General features: G+C 35.2%; 1 protein-coding gene across 4 annotated transcripts in view; it reads left to right on the top strand.

Annotated features, from left to right (window-relative positions):
- Positions 1-18,940, top strand: part of USO1 (USO1 vesicle transport factor) — a 95,612-nt gene that overhangs the window by 62,298 nt on the left and 14,374 nt on the right. For 2 of the 4 annotated variants that reach the window (XM_042984375.1, XM_042984372.1), the window contains exons 9-18: positions 1,218-1,396; positions 5,022-5,162; positions 7,054-7,142; positions 7,539-7,693; positions 8,097-8,308; positions 9,844-9,864; positions 15,719-15,829; positions 16,150-16,268; positions 16,625-16,806; positions 17,086-17,207. In XM_042984375.1, the coding sequence (XP_042840309.1) occupies positions 1,218-1,396; positions 5,022-5,162; positions 7,054-7,142; positions 7,539-7,693; positions 8,097-8,308; positions 9,844-9,864; positions 15,719-15,829; positions 16,150-16,268; positions 16,625-16,806; positions 17,086-17,207 (1,331 nt within the window). The remainder of the gene's footprint in view (positions 1-1,217; positions 1,397-5,021; positions 5,163-7,053; positions 7,143-7,538; positions 7,694-8,096; positions 8,309-9,843; positions 9,865-15,718; positions 15,830-16,149; positions 16,269-16,624; positions 16,807-17,085; positions 17,208-18,940) is intronic. The other 2 variants (XM_042984373.1, XM_042984374.1) reach the window with 2 other exon arrangements.

The following is an 18,940-nucleotide window of genomic DNA, read 5'->3' as shown; positions in this document are numbered from 1 at the left end:
TCTGTGTCTCCCTCTCTCTCTGCCCTTCCCCTGCTCATGCTCTGTCTCTCTCTGTCTCAAAAATAAAACATTAAAAAAATTTAAAAAACTGATTTTTATAAACACAGACCTCAACTACTAGGAGTAAATGTGTGAGTGTACCTTGCAGAGGAACTTACTAGCTGTGAACATCTAACATTAGTCATATTCTTTTTTTTTGTTTGTTGTAATGTTTATCTTTATTTTTGAGACAGAGCATGAGCCGGGGAGAGGCAGAGAGAGAGGGAGACACAGAATCGGAAGCAGGCTCCAGGCTCTGAGCTATCAGTACAGAGCCCAACGCAGGGCTCGAACTCGTCAACTGCGAGATCATGACCTGAGCTGAAGTCAGATGCTCAACCGACTGAGCCACCCAGGCACCCCAACATTAGTCATATTCTTAACAGAGGAGACAGATCCTTGGTTAGACTAACACATGATAGAGATCAGTTGATGAGCTTTAAGCCGTGATGATAGTATATGCTGTAGTGTGGATGGAACTACCCTATAGAATAGTATGTTGTAAGCAAAGATAGAAGTAAATGGAGAAGAGGAACCAGGAAAGATAGGAAGCCTGAGGAGTGGCCAGAGATCTGTAAGGAAAATCATGAGAGAGTAGTTATTAGAAACCAAGGGAAGAGGAAGTTTCAAGGAAGAGACTCAAGACAACAATGTCCAGTGCTTCTTAGTGACTAAATAAGATATGATTTATTCATTCAACAAATATTTAATAGTGAGCTGATATGTATAGACCTGATATCTTGTTTCTGTCTCTGGTGAGGATATAGAGTAGGTCACTGTATCCTAGTAGGACATTCACATTCCTGTCTTTATGAATTATAATCTAGTAGAGAAGACAGATACTACATAATAATAAAAGGAGCAGTTTCTTGTGAAAGCATGTGGCTGGTGATGCCAACCTAGTCATCAGGTCTTGATATTTAATCTGGGATCTGAAGAAAAAATCTGAGTTATTGAGGTGAGGGGTAGTCGAACAGAGAGGTCAAGAGATCACTGGAAACCTAAGAAAGAGCACGCAGATTGTGGCCTGTGACCATCAGGAGTCAGAACAGGCTTTTTGCCTTGCTGTACTGAAGAAATGCTGAGTTTGAAGTTTTGTCTTATTTAAGTGTTTGGGGAGTGAATTTTCCTTCAGGTTTTATCAGCCTTAACACTTCCATTTTACATTCTTTTCTCAGGCATAGTAGTGGAAGATTGTCTGATTTTGCTCCAAAACTTGTTAAAAAACAACAATTCCAATCAAAATTTTTTTAAAGAAGGCTCATATATTCAACGTATGAAACCTTGGTTTGATGTTGGCGATGAAAATTCTGGCTGGTCTGCACAGAAAGTGACTAATCTGCACGTAATGCTACAGGTACACTATAGTTAGACATAAATGTGACAAGAATTTTGACAACATTCCTTTCAAAGAAAAGAAAATTGCTTGTATTTGATAAATCTAGGATATTGAGTTGGTTTCAGATGGGCCTAAAAGAAAACCTTTTAATATGAAGATTTGCAGTTATGCTCAGAGATAGAGATCCACTGCCATTAACCGCTCCCTCCAACCCCCAGTACATATGCCCATGACTCAACTTCAATAATTATTAACATGTGGCAATTTTGTTTCATCTTTTATTCCCTTCTCTTGCCCTGCTGGATTATTTGTATTTTATTTTATTTTATTTTATTATTTTATTTTATTTATTTTTAAGGTTTATTTATTTTGAGAGAGAGAGAGAGTGAGCAGGGGAGGGTGGGGCGGGGGGAAGAGAGAGAATCCCAAGTAGTCTGTGCTACAGAGCCTGACTCAGGGCTCGAACTCAGGAACCGTGAAGTCCTGACCTGAGCCAAATCCAAGAGTCAGATGCCTAACTGATTGAGCCACTCAGGCACCCTGCCCTGCTGGATTATTTTAAAGCAAATCCAAACGTATAGTTTCCTGATGGGTTTTGCACCCAGAGAATAATAGGTTAGATTGTTGATTTGAATTTTTTAAATCTACTTTCTTCAGTTAAGGTTCTAATGTAAATTTTAATGTACGGAATACTGCGTTCAGCAAATAAATTCACTCAGTAGACATTTACTGAGAGCTAGGCAGTGACTGCTAGGAAATGAATGATAATGTCCCTGCCTCCAAAGATTAATAATCTGTTTTAAGTCTGATATAAGTTAAAATGACAAGTCACCTGCAATTTTATTTTAGCTTACTGTTGATGAATGGTAAAAGTGAAGACAATAGGATCCCAAATGATTTCTGCATCAGAGAAAATATGAAGTTCTTTGAAGTATTTTTCTTACTTATTCCTTTTATTATTCCCTCTCCAAACCCTTAAGTTTATATACTAGCTTCCCAGCTTACTGGCTCTCTGGTGATTCTTGTGGGTCTTTGAATATCTCTGAATTGTTCCTGCGTCTCTGAAATCGTTTTCCTCAAAACTAGATGGATAGTTTCTCTAGTAATTAGAGTCTGAATATCATTGCATGCCCTGGGAGTTGCCTGTGTAGGGTTAATTGGTAATTAAGGTGACCAGATGCCCCATTTTGCCAGGCTAATAATCGTTTTGTAATTACAAACAGTGTCCTCTTTCACTTCTAAAGTGTCCCAATTTAGATAATAAATTATAGTTACCTTATATAGAATATGCCTCAAACCTGTCAGGAAAATATTTTACAGGAGAACATGGGTAGAATATTTCTATTTTATACTCCCCACTTCATCCTTTCTACTTTCACATGTCAATATTACACATTTCAAGACTTAGTTTTTCAACATGTTTTTTGCACCTTAGAAATAGCATTCCAAGTATAAGCTTGATATTTTGCCCAACACCACTTTCTTAATAAAAGAAATTCCTGTAGAAAAATACCTTTCAAAACATGATTAGAGAGAGCGAAGGGATCTGGTGATGTGCAAAAGCTTATATATATCCTACCAAGCAGGGAAAATTTAAACTGCTAGAGGAGTCCACTCATGTTTTATGGCTTAGAGTACTAAGCAAAGAATCATTTTTGAAGAAAGCCGCTGTTTAAAAAGTACTACTTTACCAAAAGAAAAAAAAAATTAGACTAGGGTGCTGCATATAAACAAAAAAATACATTATTTTTACATATGTAGTAAATTGGTTAAGTTTTTTTTACTTTTAAAAAGTAAATAAAATCTTAAAGAATGTAAACTTCAAAATAAACTGAATTTAATTCACTTCAATATATTCTCCATCTCAAAGATTGAGTAGTTAATGCATTCATGACTTCGCAGGCCACAGGTTATCTTCTGCTTTTCAGCCTATTACTGTGCTGTTTCCTTATAGCTTTATTTAGGGTTGCTTGTATTTCCAGTTCTCTGTTATGCACCAAATGAAAATGCATCAAAAATGAGGATAAACAGTCCTATTTGGACAGATAACTTCCTAACTGGAATTATTCATCATTGTGTTGAAATCATGATTGATTTTAAAAATTCTATAAATTGAAATCGATGTGTTTGAGGGTATTCATTCAAATTTTACAGATTAAATTTTGGGGAAGCATCTTTTTGAAAAGTTTTTTAGTCCTAAAACACTTTAATTTTTCTTGGAATGACAGTGTTATGACTAGTTCTGCCTCCTATTCCTATAGGAATATACCCTTATATATCATTTTTTGGACAGATACTGCCAGCAGTTCCCAGAAAGCTCATTACCTTATGAGAGAATCCTTTTCATTGTTGGGTAATTCTAGCTCTTAAAAACTTCATATAATGAGTCAAAATCTGCCTTCTACAAACTTCCCCCTGTTTTGCTCTCAGGGAAAATATAAGTCCATTCCTTACGGTATTTTACGTATTTGAATGTTGTTACTAAGTCTTCCCTTATGTTGTTATCCTTATAATAAATATTCCCTCTTTCTTCAATCACCTTTTCCTATTTCTCTGTCATCTAGAAGATTGATAATTACTTTTTCTTTATTTACCTCATCAATAGATACCCAACTGCTATTAGATGATACTAAGGAATTATTGTTGATTTTGTTAGCTACAGTAATGGCATGATGATCATGTTTTTTAAAATTCTTTTTAGTTAGAGGCATATGTAGAAATATTTATGGGAGAAGTGACAAATAGCTTGGTATTGCTTTAAATATATATATATATATATATATATATATCTTTCAATTAGGGATAAGAGGAGAATAAAACAAAAACCAAAACAAAAAGCCATGGAGGTCTAACCAGAAAGGTCTAAAGATTTGAGCCATTATGTAATTCTAAAGCTTCTCTCTAGTGACATCAATGTATTAATCAACCCTCTTAATAAAAATATTATAAAATCTCATTTGATCTTAATATACAAGGTTTTGTACACACATAGACTGGTAAGTCTAGTTTTAAAATACAAGCTATATGTGAAATTATTTTGAAGACGTAACTGCTGAACATTTGTTTGGGATGACATTTTTTATGTTTCTCAGACTTCATGTTCAAGTTCAGACTAATCATAGAACCATAAAGGTTTCATTAGCATTAACAATCAATGAGGCCAGCCCCTTGCCTAACGCATAAATCTTCTACCATGTCTTCAGGGGTTAGTTTTGGTCTCTCTTTAAGTATCTCCAGTTTAGGGGGACTTTATTTCACCCCAAGCCATTCTATTTTCAGACCTTCTCCATAATTAGGTAGTTCATCTTTACTTTGGTAAGAAATATACCACCCTGTTACTTATTCATTCATTTATTGACTATACACTATGTTATAAATACTGGGCCTTTTCTTTGGAATATAAAAATGACTGAGGCAGTTTCTACTCTGGGAGTTCACAATCACCTGAAGGAGACAAACTGGCGTAATGTGCTATGTACTATAACAGAACTATTGCCATGAGAGCGTGAAGGAAAGAGCATCTAGATCTGGCTGAATAGGTGAGGGGAATCCTTTATATAGACGTTCTTGTTCATACAGATTATTTGCCTCAAGACTTTTCACATCTTTAAAAGACCACTTTTGCTTTCTCTTTCTTTCACAGCTGGTTCGTGTGCTGGTATCTCCCACCAACCCTCCGGGTGCTACCAGTAGCTGCCAGAAAGCTATGTTCCAGTGTGGCTTACTGCAGCAACTTTGCACTATCCTAATGGCCACTGGAGTGCCTGCTGATATCCTGACTGAGGTAAACCAAATGGAGGCAGAGGCTACTCTTGCGGAAGTTGAAATCAGGAATCCTAAGAAGAATTAGATGTCAGCTGAAGGCAAAACAGTAATAGTTAACCATTTTTATATGTTAAATTCCTTATTGATCCTACTAAAATATAATTTGCATAATGATGACAGTATTAATTCCAAAAGGTGTACTCATCCCTCAAGTTTAATAATATATAAATACTGTTCAAGTTTACAGGACTTTCATTAATTTTATTGTATTCAACAGGAGTGCACAGTATGATTTAAGTTTTTAATGTTGAGAACAGTATGACTTAGTCAAATAAGACTTGAGACTTAAATAGTCTTACAGAGTCCTAGAACAGTAAATTCTTTTTCCCTGATGTTTGGCGTTTTTTGTTTCCTACCTATTAAGAAAAAGAGGTTAGTTTGAAGAAAAGAAAGGTTTAGTTTATTTAAACTTTCATAAAATCTTTCTCAAATTAACACATGCACATTAAAAGAATAGGTAATAATAAAAGTTTTGTAACAAAAGCAGCTAGCTATCTGCAGCCTCACTCCTCCCTTGCCTTAAGTCTTGCTTCCCCTCTGCATAACCCTCTCACTTTACTTCCTCCTGTCACCCCAGTAATTTGCATTTAAATCAGTAATCAGGCTTTATAATTTTATGACTGTACAAATACTGTTCCCTGCCAAGCCAAAGCCCTGTATCATTTTTAAATATCTCTCTTTCCTAAGTTGTAATAGTATTCTCTTTTCATCTTACTGTTTTTCTGTGTATCTGCATATTAATACTATCAATATGATTAACATGCCATTTCCCATCCCAGACATTTTTTTCCTAGACATTTTTTCTTCTTTTCTAGAAGCCCCTTCCATCCTCCTGCTCCAATATGGGCTGGTCTACTTCTGTGCACATCTCTAGCCCCAGGACTTTCACCATCCTCCTAGGATCTCCCTTTACTCCTCTCTGGAGTTAAATCCCTTAGTTACCAGGATTCCATGTCTTTACTCCCCACCTTTTGACTCATTATCTTAGTTTACTTCACTTCCTAAAAAAAGTAAATGGCAAGAGAACTTGTTTTTATCTTTTACATGTCATTCCTTTATTTTCAGAGTTACTCTAATGTTTGGCTAGGTATAGATTCAGGGTTAGAAATCATAACACTCAACTTTCTGAACATTATTTCAGAGCTGCCGTTAAGAAATCTGAAGCCATTTTTAATCTTAATCCTTTTCATGTAACTTTTTTCTCTAGAAACTTTTGGGATCTTCTCTAACTTTCTGGTTTCCTGAAATATACTGATAATGTGCAGTACTACAGACTTTCTTTTTTTTTTTAACCCTCCCCAATTATTGTTGACACCCACTGGACCCTTTCAAGCTGTAGACCTGTGTCCTTCAGTCCTGAGAATGTTTTTTATATTTCTTGATAATTATTTTTATGTTCTATTTCTGCAACTCCACTAATAGATTTGTTAGACTTTCTGTGTATCTAGTTTGCCTTTTTATTCTATTTTCTTGGAGGTATTTTCAACTTCATCCTTAAATTGAAGTTTTAATTTTGTTATATTTTAAATGTGTTTGCTGATTTTAGTTTGAAGCACCCTTGTTTTGTAGAAATAGATTCTGTATTTTAGAGGATACTATTGATTTTAATTTTTTGAGACTTTTAAATCCTTATGGTCAGGTGTTATTTGTAATTAGAGCCCTATGCTTAATGTTTTAAAGCGTTATTTTGAAAAAGCGTTAACAGGATTATAATGCTGTCACTCCTTTTTTTTGGTATCTGAATTTTAGCATTTAAAAGCAAACCACAGAAGGATATAACATTTTGTTTTGAAAACAGGTTTTCTTCCTTGACTTACTCTCTCTCAATTTTTATTTTTCCCCCTAAATAGACCATTAATACTGTGTCAGAAGTTATTCGAGGCTACCAAGTAAACCAAGACTACTTTGCTTCTGTAAATGCACCTTCAAACCCACCAAGGTAGGAAAAGGGAAATACTGCTGTTTCTCTGAGGAAGTCAGAATTTACTTTGGGTTTTTAGTATATCTCATGTACACATCTTTTAAGAAGTTCACCCGTATGTTTGAAACTAGAAATTATCTGACAAGATAAACATGTTGGTGTTTTAAAAGAGTCTGTGGTCCTTGGAGCTTCGGTATTTGGGCTCAGCTATCACCCTCGCACTTCTCCGTGCCTTACGCAGACCCGATCGCTTGCTTGTCCGAGCGGCAGTTGTCTGTCCTGTGCAATGGAGGTGGAATACTTACCTCGCTGGTGTTCTGCTTATGGTGTTTCAGTCAGCAGAAGCGACTAGTTACTGATCTGTGTCCTTGGGTTGCAATTTTTCTTTTGCTCTTTTCTTTCTGAATGCAACAGACCGGCAATCGTGGTACTTCTCATGTCCATGGTTAACGAAAGGCAGCCGTTTGTATTGCGCTGTGCCGTTCTCTACTGTTTCCAATGTTTCTTATATAAAAACCAAAAAGGACAAGGAGAAATTGTGTCAACGCTTCTACCTTCCACTATTGATGGTAAATAATTTAGTTCTAATTTCTGTTCTGAGAAGTACATAGTCTTTCCAGCTTTTAATGATAAGTTATATTGTAAATGATAAAAGACCCTGGATGTAGTGGAATATTTAAAATATGGCATTTCCTTGGATTTGCTTTAGAAATGCAGTTTTTAATTACGACAGTAATTTTCTGGAATATTATCTCATCAATTTGATGCCTGAAATGTAATTATTTCTTTGTTCTGCTACTCTTCTTCCAGGGTCATTTTGTCATCTTTCATTTTTGTCTTGAAAAGCAGACTTTTTAAAATGTAACTTAATACCCCTAATTAACAGATTTTAAAATCGTATTTCATACTATTTTTGTGTGTGTGTAAAACAACAATTAATTTTTTATCATCATCTGCCTGCCATCTTTGTAGCAACAGGTAATTCAGTCTCAGCTGGTCAGTTATTATGCGGAGGTTTATTTTCTACTGATTCACTTTCAAACTGGTGTGCTGCTGTGGCCCTTGCCCATGCTTTGCAAGAAAATGCTACCCAGAAAGAACAGTTGCTCAGGGTTCAACTTGCTACAAGTATCGGCAACCCTCCAGTTTCTTTATTGCAACAGTGCACCAACATCCTTTCACAGGTAACGTGGCTGGCGAGTGGAACTGCTCTAAGGGGGAAAAAATCTCAGCTATACGTTTTTGTGTCAGTGATACAAAGATTTAAGGGTGTCCTTCGTAGATGCAGATGAAAAAGGAAAGAGGCATGGACTTACCTGCTCATTAACTCATTGTAACCTGAAACAGGGTGTGGAGAGAAAGAAATACATACTCTTACAAGAATGGTTTTGCCAAATAGTAAGATCTGCTTCATGAAACACATCTTCTGGACAGAAAGGTGTTTTGTTTCTCTTTCTGTTTCCTTTTTCTATCATCCAGTGTTCTTGCATGTCCTTTTCTCTCTCTGCTCAGTAGCCGAATTTGGGTCTGTTTATGAGAGAGAATAGAATAAAGTGGTTCATAGCTATGTACCTCCCTCTTTCTCTTCCCAGACCAGTTGATTTTCCTTTTAGAAAACAATACCAGTCATCGCTTACTAAACATTGTACTCCTTGATGTTTGAGAGCTCTCCAACCCTCAAAACCCCAAGGCATATAATTTATCTAGTAATACAGAGAAAAATGTAACTGTTTGCATTCCTCTAGACACCTAATGAGAACAACAAAGCTTCACTGAAGTGTGGATGATAAGGTCTTTACGAAGGTCACTTACAGTTGGATGATTTGTCCACATGGACTTCTGTTGCTGTTGAACAGTTCAGGTTCACTGTTTAGCAAAACTATAGTCATTAACATTCAGAGTCACTTAGAGTAAAAATATACTTAAGTCTGAAATTGTGCTGTCCCCTAGAATTTTCCTCTCTCCCTCCCGGTGATAATGTGTTGTGTCCTTCTTAATTTTTAATTTTGACACACTCATTGAATTGTTTTATTGTGAGCTTTTAAAGAGCCATCAATGCCATCATCCATAGGAAGTTATAAATTACGGTTAAAAATTAACTAGTGAAAAGGGGATCAGACATTCTCTTTATTGTTTAAAATCTGTTTATTTAAATTGAAAGCTTGTTGCATCTTTATCATTTATTTCTTAGTGATTTGGAAAAACTACCCCTAAATATTCATATCCATGTGTATTTAATACTTCTCATTCTCATGTTGCTGTTTGTTGAAAATAGCTTTTCTTAAGCCAAACAGCAGTTAATGGACCACCACCACCAGACTTTGCTCTAACATTGTAGTCACAATTAATGCATTATGAGAAATTCTCAAGATAGTGGTGTCTTCCCCCTCACAGCACAGTGCTGTAAAATGATCCTTTCTCCTCCAAAATGCATATTAATAATATGCATAATATTATGTTACATAATAAAATACATAATAAAATATGTTACATAATATATATGTTACATAATAAATATTACATAATAAAATATTAGAACTATCCTGTTACAATAAAATATTAGATAATTACATAATGTTACATAATAAAATATTAGAACTATCCTGTCCCAAATTATTGGTGTGGGTTTGTAGAGAGACCATCTGTGAGGGATTTTTCTGGATTTAAATTTTTCTACAGCAGTAATATTTATAAATAATTTTTAATGTGTAATTTACAGGGTGATAAGATCGACAGACGGGTATGTATTGCTTGTTTAAGCTTAGGCATTTCCCTCTTACAGCAAGGCTTTCCTTTGTCTTGGGTTTTGCTGATGGTTTTTTTAACTGCTTGTCTGAAGTTACATTCTACTCACACTTTCATGTGTCAGCAAGTTTATCTCTATCATAAGTGGCTCTCCCAATTTTTCTCCATGGGGCATTTTCTCCATGTAGTGGTGTTACTAAGAGCTGTGGGAATGAAAGTCTGAAGCTGTACCTGTGCTTCCTCCGGGTATGCTTGCACTTTCTGGAATAGCTTGGTTTGGGTTTTTTTGGTTGGTTTTGTGTGTCTCCTCACCTAAGCTTGCTTCTCTATCCCCCCTGAAACTATTTCAAAGCTAGTAAAATTTAGGGTTAAGAAGTTTGTCTTTAGTCAGTATATGAAAGAATGTGATGACTTTTTTATTACTTAGATTATTGAAAATGTACAATAGTAAGTATAATTTTGTAATTTGAAAAATTTTTAAATTGGATATTGTGGGTTATTCTGGATATAACCCATATGGTACAATTACCATTGGGGGTTAGTTTTTGATGTGTGTGGGGAGTGTGATTTGTGTTGGTTTTGATTTTTTTTTGTGCAGTCTTTGGCAAAAAGGGAGTGTACCTTAATATTTACGTTCATATGTTCAATTGTGCAGTATTGCTAGTAGTAACTGAGGTGCTGTTAGGAGTTATATCTTTGTGTATGAGTATGATATGACACATGTTAATAACACAGATATATTCAGCAGTTTTAGCTTCCAGAATTTTTGATACTAGATATTTTAAAAGTATACATGTCAGTCATTTAAAAAGGAGTTTTTGGAGGCACCTGAGAGTAATGCATTACCGCACTAATTTTATACACAGTAAAATTCACAGACTTTAAATGTTCGATTTGATGATTTTTGATGGGTTAATATACTTCTGTAATCACCACCCAAATACAAGATATAAAACATATTTGTAATCTCAGAAAGTTCCATCGTGCCCCTTTCTTATTAAATCTCTATTGCCAGAGGCCACTGCTTGAAAGTGAGTCTAATCATAACACTCTAGAACCTCATTTCAGTACTTGGAAGAGTAGAAATTTAAAATGTTAGCTTGTCATATTTCTATACACAGTGTAAAATATTACACTTGAAATCCACAAAGTAGGAACAAGAGGAACTATTTAGATAGAAAATAATAAGGAAAACATAATAGTCTATCTTAAAGGTAATTCAGCTTCATTTATTTTGTTTGTGGTTCCATTCCAGCCTGTAAAATCTGTGATTTCTAGTAACTAAACCCTCAGAATGCTCTGAAATTACAATTTCAGCATCCATTTGTTTCTCCACATCTCAGTGGTTCATATGCTCTGGAGTGCTAAAGAGATACATACTTTTTCTTGACTTGAACCTATAAACAATCACAAACACACATAAACATATAAACAAAATGAAGAGTTTTATGAAACTATTCTATGAAGTGGAGTGTGGACTTTTTTTTTTTTTTTTTTTTTTTTTTTTTTTAGCTATTCTTGGTGTTTTATCTTCTAAAGAATCCATCAGAAGATCAGAGTGCCATGACATAGAATGTTTTGATAGCCTTTAAGGTCTAATCTCTAATTTTATTTTTTGGATGATAGAGCAGCTTCATCAGGATTTTGTTGGGTTGATCTTACTAACATTTTGTGATTGTACGCTGGACAAACACTATAGCATTTTTACACTCATTAATTGTTGAGTTTCTTTTCATTTTGGAAAGTTTAGAAAAATAAAAAAGTAGAAAGTGGGACTTCTACCCAAAAGTAACTATTGGTTAAATTTCAGTCTTTTTTCTTCTATACTATTTACTTACATAGGGGTGATCATACATTAGATTCCATTGAGTATGCTGCCTCTTTCCTTACAGATATCTTCCATGTTCTTAAACACTAAATAAATATAACTTTATATGGTTGCATAATATTTCACCAAATAAATATACCATTGGTTAGTTAACCATCTCCTTATTTTTGTATACTTAATTATCTTCCATTTTCTTTATTATAAATCATGGTTTGATGAACATCATAATAATACAGTCTGCACAAAAAAAGTATTATTACACAGTCCTCACTGTGCATGTTTCCAATATTCATAGGTTTCTATTAACCTAGCAAAAAAGCAAGGACCACCTGTATTTCATTGAGGTTTAAAAAAAAGTTTATCCTAGCAATTTTACTGTTTTTTCCTTTTCCTAGTTCAAACTTTGTTGTGCCATCTACTTTATTTAAAAAAATTTTTTTTAAATCTTTATTTTTGAGAGAGAGAGAATATGAGCAGGGGAGGGGCAGAGAGAGAGAGAGAGGGACACATGGAATCCTAAGCAGGCTCCAGGCTCCGAGCTGGTAGCACAGAGCCCAACGCGGGGCTTGAACCCACGAACCGTGAGATCATGACCTGACCCACAGTCAGACGCTCAACTGACTGAGCCACCCCGGTGCCCCTGTGCCATCTATTTTAAATTTGGTGCATTATTCTACTTTTAATACAGTAGTAGGTAGCATAGAATTGTATAACTAGAAGGGATGGTTCATAGTTTATAGCACTCATGAAACACTTATTATGTACCGTGTGCTGTTCTAAGTTCTTAATATGTATTAACCCATGTAATCCACTCCACAACTCTATGAAATGGGTATTAATTATTACTGCTATTGAAGGATAATGATAAAGTTTCAGGATGTTGAGTTTTAGAACCAAGATACAAATCCTGGTGTTCAGAGCCTATCCTTTTAACTTCTGTGTTTGAGATTATTTAGTCCAAAGGCCTTGGTTCACTAAATGAGGAAATTGGGGTCCACATAGCATGTTGAACTTCCACAAGGTAGGACAATAGAAGATTTGATTCTTCTAATTCTCAACCAGATGTTTTCACTGACACCACACTGCCACTATTAGAATTAAATTTAGTCCTTTAAAAGTGTGTGTGTGTGTGTGTGTGTGTGTGTACTTTAAAATACATATATACGTATATACATGATTTAGAAATCAAATGTTATAAAAAGTATACAATAAGAAGTCATGGCCTCACCCCTGTCCTGGGTCCCTGCCTCTTATTTCTTCTGGTGTCTTTAGGTGTTTTTTATGCATATTCACTGTTCTGTTCCTTGTTTTTTCCCTACCTAATCCCATTTTGAACCACTAGCAAAGTGCGAAATAACATTGCAGTGAGCTATATTCCCCACAGCCTCACCAACAGTGTATTAACAGACTTGTATTTTTGCCAGTCAGTTGAGAGGTGAAAAATATTATCTTAGTGAGTTTTAATTTGCATTTCTGATTCTAAAAGTTTGAATAGCTTTCCGTATATTTATACACCACTTAAAGTTTTCCCATGAACTCTCATTTCTTATATTTCATATCATCTGCCCATTTTTGTATTGGGTTAAATGATTTCTAATTTCATAGGAACTCATTTTTTATTAAGGAATTCAACCCTTATCTGTGATAAGTTACAAATACATTTTTCCTGGTCTTTTGACTTGGGAGACACAGAATCCAAAGCAGGCTCCAGGCTCTGAGCTGTCAGCACAGAGCCCGATGCAGGGCTCAAACCCACGAACTGTGAGATCATGACCTGAGCCGAAGTCAGACACTTAACTGACTGAGCCACCCAGGCGCCCCTGTTTTGGATTTTTTTAATGAGACCTTTATCACTTCTACATTTTATATCATACTTTTTAGAAAGGCCTTCCCCACTTCAAGATTTTAACAGACTTACCCATATTTTCATCTCACAGTTTCTGGTTTCATTTTTTGCATTTAAATTTTTGTTCCATTTTTCTTGATGAACAGTATGAGTTATAGATCCTTTGGTCTTTTTTTTAGATAGCTGCCTAGTTGTCCCAACATTTTGTAAGTCCTCCTGTATCCCACTAATGCTTATATGCTATCTTTTTCATAAACTAATTCCCATTTGTAGATGGATCATCTCTGGACTTTTCATTCTGTCTATCCCTTGATTCCTGTCTGTTTATGACCTAGTATCTCCTTGTTGCTCTTTTTCATTTTTTTTTTTTTTTTAATTTACAAGGTCTCTAGTCATTCTTGCTTGTTTATTTCTCCATATGAACTCGAGAACCAGATTTTTTTAGTTCTGTGGAGAGAAAAACCTTTTGGTATTTTTGTTTGGATTACATTAATGTAATAAATTTTAAATAGCGTTAGTGTCTTTATGATCTTGGGTTTTTCTGTCTAAAGACATGGTGTCTTTCTATTGATTTAGATCTACTTTTGTGCTCTTTAGAAGTGCTTTTAAATTTTCCTCCTTTAGGTTTTGTAGTTTTGGTTAGGCTCATTCCTGAAAACTTTATCTTCTTTTGTTGCCATAGTTTAAGTGGGATGTTCCATCTGATTCTAACTAGTTTTATTTAACTTTGCTGTTCTTATGCTTCAGTTAGACCCCAAAAGGTATATACGTTTAGAAGAGCCACATTTGAATCTAGTTCCATTTTTGCTTATTCATATATGAGCCAGTGATTTGATAGGATGCCCTTATATATACAACGTAGGTATATTTGGTACGTGCAAATGATATTCCAAATAATAATAAATCTTTTATATATACTTAGGGGCAGTCAATGAAGTATTTTCATTTATTTACTTGAGTAATTAAAGTTCTCTGTGGCACATAGTCGATTGAGATTAACTATATTTTTTAACTTTTAAATTTACTTGGGTAACATGAAGATACATCATGAGCATGGTAATGACATAGAGCAAGGAAAGCGTAAGAATAATGCATCATGTAAAAGCCAGATTCATGCTAATTAATGCTTCTTTGGTGGCAAAAACTTTGAAGAAGTCTATTTTGAATTTGTTTAATTAAATATTAAATATACTTGAAAATAGATTATAAAAAGGCCAGGGTATTGACATCAAGGTTCATGAAATTGGAATAGTCTGAATGGTTTTTCAAAACATAATGATGGTTACTTTAAATCCATTCTTTGCCTAGCTTTGAATAATTGTATTTTGGATATTTTCTGAGACTATCTCAAAGTAATGCATTACTGTGCTAATTTCCACTTGTTTCAAACAAGTTTTGTTTTCTTAAACAAAAATATAGGTTATATAATGTAATATGGGCAGTGGCAACATTATAAGCTAAGAGACTGTCCCACATAGGAGATACAAATGTGTTGCATAAAAATTTAGGAAACTGTAATTTTGATGGATGTGCTAGTTTTCAATATTGTCTAACTGTAGTTGGCAGCAGTATAATTAGTGGTTTGGGGCAGTTAGCTAATTTAAATAAATCTTTTTCTTCTTCGTTATGTTTGTGATTCTCATTATTTGGCATGTTGTCAGTGAGTTTGCAACATGGTTTATTATTCTAATGGAATTTGACTAAATAATTCAGGAGATGATTTCTTTTTATTTTTCCTAATATTTTTGAAGAAGGTAGAAATTGTCCTCTCATCAGAAACTTGTTTCTAAAATTCTAATTGGAACATCATAAATTTGCCTGGCAAGTTTATGTTATTATAAAGTGTTTCAGACTGATAAATTTTTTCAAACATTCACATCATGCATCTTCCTTAGCAGACCAGGTTTTTCCACTGATAGTATTTTGGATAACCTGGTATATGTTTATGAACCTGAATCAATTCTAATTTCTGCCTTCTGTTCATTTTGGGAAATATGACCCATAAAGGACAAAAGAATGAATTCTCTTGTTCAGGTTTTTTTTTTTTTTATGTCTAAATTCTTAATACATCTTTTATAAGATGTTAAAGATCTTTTAATGCAAGTGGAGGGGGTCTTAGGGCAACATTAAGTTTAAAAGAAGTAAATGAGATTTCTGCCAACTTGTCTATTGCAGGGAAGCAAAATACAGACAAGAGTTGGGTTACTAATGTTGCTTTGTACCTGGTTAAGCAACTGCCCCATTGCTGTAACGCATTTTCTTCACAATTCAGCCAATGTTCCATTTGTATCCTTTATATTTTAGTAAGATACATGTAAGTATGCTTATTTCTTCCTCTGCATTAGAGGTAGCTCTGTGTTCTAAATATTTGAATTCTCTTCAGCTGTGTTGCAGCTTTTCAAACTGTTATGGTGGTAATGATGCTTGCTTATGCTGTGTGTCTGTGTGTCTGTGTGTGTGTGTGTACCATTGTTTGTTTTATGCTTGCCTAGACTATACATAGAATTTTTGTAGAAATTCTTACATGAAATGTATGTCAAATTCAAACTGTAAAATAAAATACGCTAGATATTATGAACCATTAGTTTCCTTAACAAAAATTTCAGCTTACGGGACAAATTGCAGAAAATCTTGGCGAGGAAGAGCAGTTGGTACAAGGCTTATGTGCCCTTCTGTTGGGCATTTCGATTTACTTCAATGATAACTCACTTGAGAGCTACATGAAGTAAGTGGGGGGAAGATGCTAGGGGAAAATGACTGCTAATGCATCAAGTGATAATGATACATTTTTTTCTGCCAAAACATAATGTAGACCAAGCTTTTGTGTTTTGTTATGACTTTTTAAAAAATGTTTATTTATTTATTTATTTTGAGAGAGAGAGAGTGTGTGTGTGTGTGTGTGCACAGGTGTGCAAGGGAGAGGCAGAGAGAGAATCCTGAGCCACATGGGGCTCAGTCTCATAAACCGTGAGATCATGACCTGAGCTGAAATCAAGAGTCGGATGCTATACTGACTGAGCCACTCAGGCGCCCCTTGTTATGACTTTTTTTAAAAGCATCTCAATGTCCTTGTCTCTGTAGAGAGAAACTAAAACAACTAATAGAGAAGAGGATTGGCAAAGAAAACTTCATAGAGAAACTAGGATTTATTAGCAAACATGAGTTATATTCCAGAGCATCTCAGAAACCGCAGCCAAACTTCCCCAGTCCAGAATACATGATATTTGATCATGAGTTTACAAAGCTGGTAAAAGAACTTGAAGGTAAGACAAAGTTTATATTGATTTTCATTAGAAAGTGCCTATGATTATTTTGTATACGTATATTCTGGACACATGTAGATTACATGGTAAGCCTAAAAGTAGGGGCTTCTTCCTAGCTCTTGGTCTGTAGTTCATTGAAGGACTTTTGGCATTCAGTAAGATTGGAAAGACTACATCTTCTCTGTCATGCATTTAGGCCATATGTTTTTACTGATTAAGTCTTAATAAAATAACATTTTAAATTTTTAAAATATTTTTTTAATAAGCTTTCTTTTATAGGTGTGATAACTAAGGCTATTTATAAGTCCAGTGAAGAGGATAAAAAAGAAGAAGAAGTGAAGAAAACATTAGAACAGCATGACAGTATTGTGACTCACTACAAAAACATGATTCGAGAGCAAGTATGTATTGACAGATTGTAAACACTTTCTAGGGCACTGATACTTTTCTACTTTGAGGAAGAGTTTTTCCTGGCATTTCATATACAAGAAGATACAGAAAGTAGAGCTCATTATTTTCCTAAATAATCTAGAACTACCTGAGTATTCAACAAATTGAGAGCTCATGTTAAGATTGTGCAGGATGTTGTGGATGAAGGCATGAATCAGGCACGTTCCCCTATCACAGTCTCATGGGGAGAGAGAACTATAAATAGGTTTTTGTGACACACATAACGTATTAAGTCTAGTGATACAGATAATTGAAGGTATGTGGCAGCACTGAGAGGCACCTCATTTAGCTAGGTGAGAGCAGGGCCTTGGAGAAAACAGAACATGAGTCCTAAAAGCATAACTAGGAATAAGCTGGGCAAAAGGAGAAATAGGGGAGAGGGGCAGGACGTGTTATTATATGTATTTGGGACACTTAGTGGCTGCACCAAGTAGAAACTTGAAAGGCAAAGTTGGAGGGAGGGAGGTGGTATGGCAGGCATTGGGGAGGATATTGGGGCATTGATGGTGCCAGTGATGATAATGGCTGCTGTTTTTTGTTTATTGTGTTTTGGGTGCTCACAAAGCACATTTTAAACACTGTTTTGCTTAATTTTCATGTCGTCCCTACAACATAATTAATACCTTCATATAAAAATCAATGAGGAATCTAACACTTCCAGAATTTAAACTTCTCCAGGGTCACTCAGTGATTGGTGGAACAGAATTCAAAAACATGTGTGTTATTGGGACCTTAAAACTCATGCTATGTAGTGTAGAGGGGGCAGATCTGAGAAATGTGGTGACCAAAGCAGATGAAACTGGCAGGACCTGGTACTGACTGGATGTATGTGTAGGGAGCATAAAGGGTCGGATACAATCCTTAGAGCTCTGTCTTTCACATCTGAATAGATGATGCTGAGAATAGCAGAAGGAGTTGATTGAGAGTGGAGAGTGATGATGAAAGTCAAAACTGCGTTCTCAGAATCATCAGCTGACATTTTCTCTTCAGAACACCAGAGAATTCCACTCTTGCATTATCTTGAGCACCTTAAACTTTCTATTACATTTCTTCAGAGTGTATTTCTTGTTTCTTTCTCTCATTTAATTCCTCATCATGGTATATACCTTGATTGGAATCCTAAACAGTGCTGCAGTATTACCTGGAAGATGGCAGTACTGATGTTATTAAAATGCCAGTGTCATTTAGAAACAATATACTGGTGACAGTCCAGTGAAGCAGATTGCGCCCTCTGCCCTGCACTGCCCTCCACCCCCTGCTGATTGTACACAGTTTGAGGCCCGTGTGGCAAGTGCAAGCTTGGGTAGAGCCCTCTAAACGAGAACCGCTGTGTGTTCTTCCCCACAGTCTATATTGTTGAGATTGGAATTCTGAGAAAGAATAAAAATATAGTGGTATATTTAGCACTCAGTCTGAGCTTTTCAGTTTATAAGCAATCAGTAAATTAGAATCTTCTTTGGATGATTCAGACTTAAATCATTAACCCACCCATGGTTATTAGGGTTTCTCATCTATATTTTAGTACAAATATGGAGTCACTTCCAGATGGTAAGATGTAATATCTTTAGAGCAATGGAAAATAAATACTTGGAATGTGATGTTACAGCCTACACTTGGGGCTGATAAATATGGTTAATTTGGAAGAAGAAAAGAGTGATTTGACACAATTACTATAATGACTGTG

The sequence above is a fragment of the Panthera tigris genome, chromosome B1 (assembly GCF_018350195.1).
Source record: "Panthera tigris isolate Pti1 chromosome B1, P.tigris_Pti1_mat1.1, whole genome shotgun sequence".
Classification (NCBI taxonomy): Eukaryota; Metazoa; Chordata; class Mammalia; order Carnivora; family Felidae; genus Panthera; species Panthera tigris.
This window is presented reverse-complemented; position numbering and strand designations above follow the sequence as displayed.